Source organism: Microtus ochrogaster, chromosome 26 (assembly GCF_000317375.1).
Source record: "Microtus ochrogaster isolate Prairie Vole_2 chromosome 26, MicOch1.0, whole genome shotgun sequence".
Taxonomy (NCBI): Eukaryota; Metazoa; Chordata; class Mammalia; order Rodentia; family Cricetidae; genus Microtus; species Microtus ochrogaster.
The window spans coordinates 4,382,765-4,385,050 of record NC_022025.1 but is presented as its reverse complement, the minus strand read 5'-3'; the positions used below and the strand labels follow the sequence as shown (position 1 = coordinate 4,385,050).

General features: G+C 46.3%; 1 protein-coding gene across 5 annotated transcripts in view; it reads right to left on the bottom strand.

Moving 5' to 3' along the window:
- Positions 1-2,286, bottom strand: part of Akap9 (A-kinase anchoring protein 9) — a 132,126-nt gene that overhangs the window by 10,743 nt on the left and 119,097 nt on the right. For all 5 annotated transcript variants that reach the window (XM_013350436.2, XM_013350435.2, XM_005358314.3 and 2 more), the window contains 2 exons: positions 1,870-2,078; positions 1,211-1,316 (listed from right to left, as the gene is read on the bottom strand). In XM_013350436.2, the coding sequence (XP_013205890.1) occupies positions 1,211-1,316; positions 1,870-2,078 (315 nt within the window). The remainder of the gene's footprint in view (positions 1-1,210; positions 1,317-1,869; positions 2,079-2,286) is intronic.

The window sequence follows — 2,286 nt, the reverse complement described above, 5'->3', positions numbered from 1 at the left end:
GCAGAGCTGGCTGGAGCAGGGGAGGGAGCAGGCAGAGCAGGGGAGGGAGCAGAGCTGGCTGGAGCAGGGGAGGGAGCAGAGCTGGCTGGAGCAGGGGAGGGAGCAGGCAGAGCTGGCAGAGCAGGTGAGGGAGAGCACTGGCACAGAAGACGAGGAAAAACAGACTTTAAGAGAGTGAAACAACCTAGATGCCGCTCAATGGAAGAGTGCATAAAGAAAGTGTGGCACATCTACACATTAGAGTACTAGTCAGCGGTATAAAATAATGACAACTTGAATTTTGCATGCAAATGGATGGAAACAGAAAATACTATACTAAGTGAGATAACCCAGACCCAAAAAGATGAGTATGGTATGTACTCATTCATTAGTGGACTCTAGCCATAAACAAAGGACATTGAGCCTATAGTTCACAAGCCTAGAGAAGCCAAATAATAAGATGAACCCAAAGAAAAACATATATAGATCCTCCTGGAAATTGGAAGCAGAAAAGATCGCCGGGCAAAAGTTGGGAGCATGGGGGTGGGGTGGGGGAAAAGGGAGAGGGGTAGAGAGAAGGGAAGGACTGGGGAGAGCTTGGAGGAGTAGGATGGTTGAGATGGAGGAAGGGTGGATATGGGAGCAGGGAAGAAGATATCTTCATTAAGGGAACCATTTTAGGGTTGGCAAGAGACTTGGCTCTAGAGGGGATCCCAGGTGTCCATGGGGATGTCCCCTGTTAGGTCCTTGGACAGCAGAGGAGAGGGTGCCTGAACTGGCCTTGTTCCATAGTCACACTGATGAATATCTCGAATATCACCATAGAATCTTCTTCTGGTGACGGATGGAGATAGAGACAGAGACCAACATCAGAGCACTGGACTGAGCTCCCAAGGTCCAGTTGAAGAGCAGAAGGAGGGAGAAAATGAGCAAGGAAGTCTGGACTATGAGGGATTGGTCCACCCACTGACACAGCGTGCCTGTTCTAATGGGAGCTCACCAAATCCAGCTGGACTGGGACTGATGGAGCATGTGATCAAACCGGACTCTCTGAACGTGGCTGACAATGGGGGCTGACTGAGGAGCCATAATGGCACTGGGACTTGTTTCTACTGCATGTACTGGCTTTTTGGGACCCTAGTCCATTTGGATGCACACATTCCTAGGCCTGGATGGAGGATAATTTCACTTGATATTTGTTGTCTCTACAGAGAATTTTAAAAAGTCTTACCTCATTATGTGGACAGCTAGTTAGTCGTTGTACTCGCAAAATAAGTCGATCAATTCTTTCTCGAACCCAATTTAAAACATCCTCATCCGATACTTCAAACTCTTGTCTTTATAAAAAAGACAAAAAGTCAAAACAGATCTCGCAATAACACTTCTTAACACACACTAGAGGCTAGAGACACTCTGCCTGTTGTACTAATACACACTAGTGACTAGGGTTGCTGTTTGTGTCACTAACACACTCTAGAGGCTAAGACCGCTCTGTCTGCGTCACTAACACACACAAGCAGCGAAGGATGCTCTGTTTCACTTGTCAGTTTACTCTTAAATATGACCCCTTTCTGGTTCAAGGAGTAGTTGTTTCCAGACAGGTTAGCCCTGCTAAAGAACACCATCTAATGCAGACATGCATTATCTTTAAAATATTTCTTTTTTGGTATGGGTGTGGTGTTGCATGCCTTTATTCCCAGGAGGCAGAGGCAGACAGGTTGTTCTACACGTTCGAGGCCAGCCTGGTCTGCAGAGTGAATTCTAGTCCAGCCAGAGCGACATAGTGAGATGTTGTCTGAATAAAAGAAAACAAAAACAAAATCCAACATTTTCTCACTCCTGCCTGATCTGTCAAGAGTATCATTTCTATAGAGCAGGCAGAAGGCTAACCTGTTACAGGCTTTCTGGGCTATGTGTAGTTGAAGTTTCGTAGCCAAATGCTGAAGTTTCTGTCTGATAACGTGTACATCATTATAAGAGACGACTGCTCCTCCATTCGTTTCAATCACTTTTGCATAGCTTGTGTTTTTGGTTTCTTCCATTTTTTGCTGAAGAACCCAGTTTCTAGTTCGGTCGTCAGTAACATTCCAGGTGGCTTCCTGGCAATTTTGGACAGAAAAAAAAAAATACTCACAAATGAGCAACATTTCATTTTCTTTCTTGAGGGGAAACTCACCTCTCATCCCCTGCTACCTCAGAGGAACTCTGAACTACAGGCTGCAGCTGCACACAGAGGACCAAGAGGCTGCAGCTGCACACAGTGGGCCAAGAGGCTGCAGCTGCACACAGAGGACCAAGAGGCTGCAG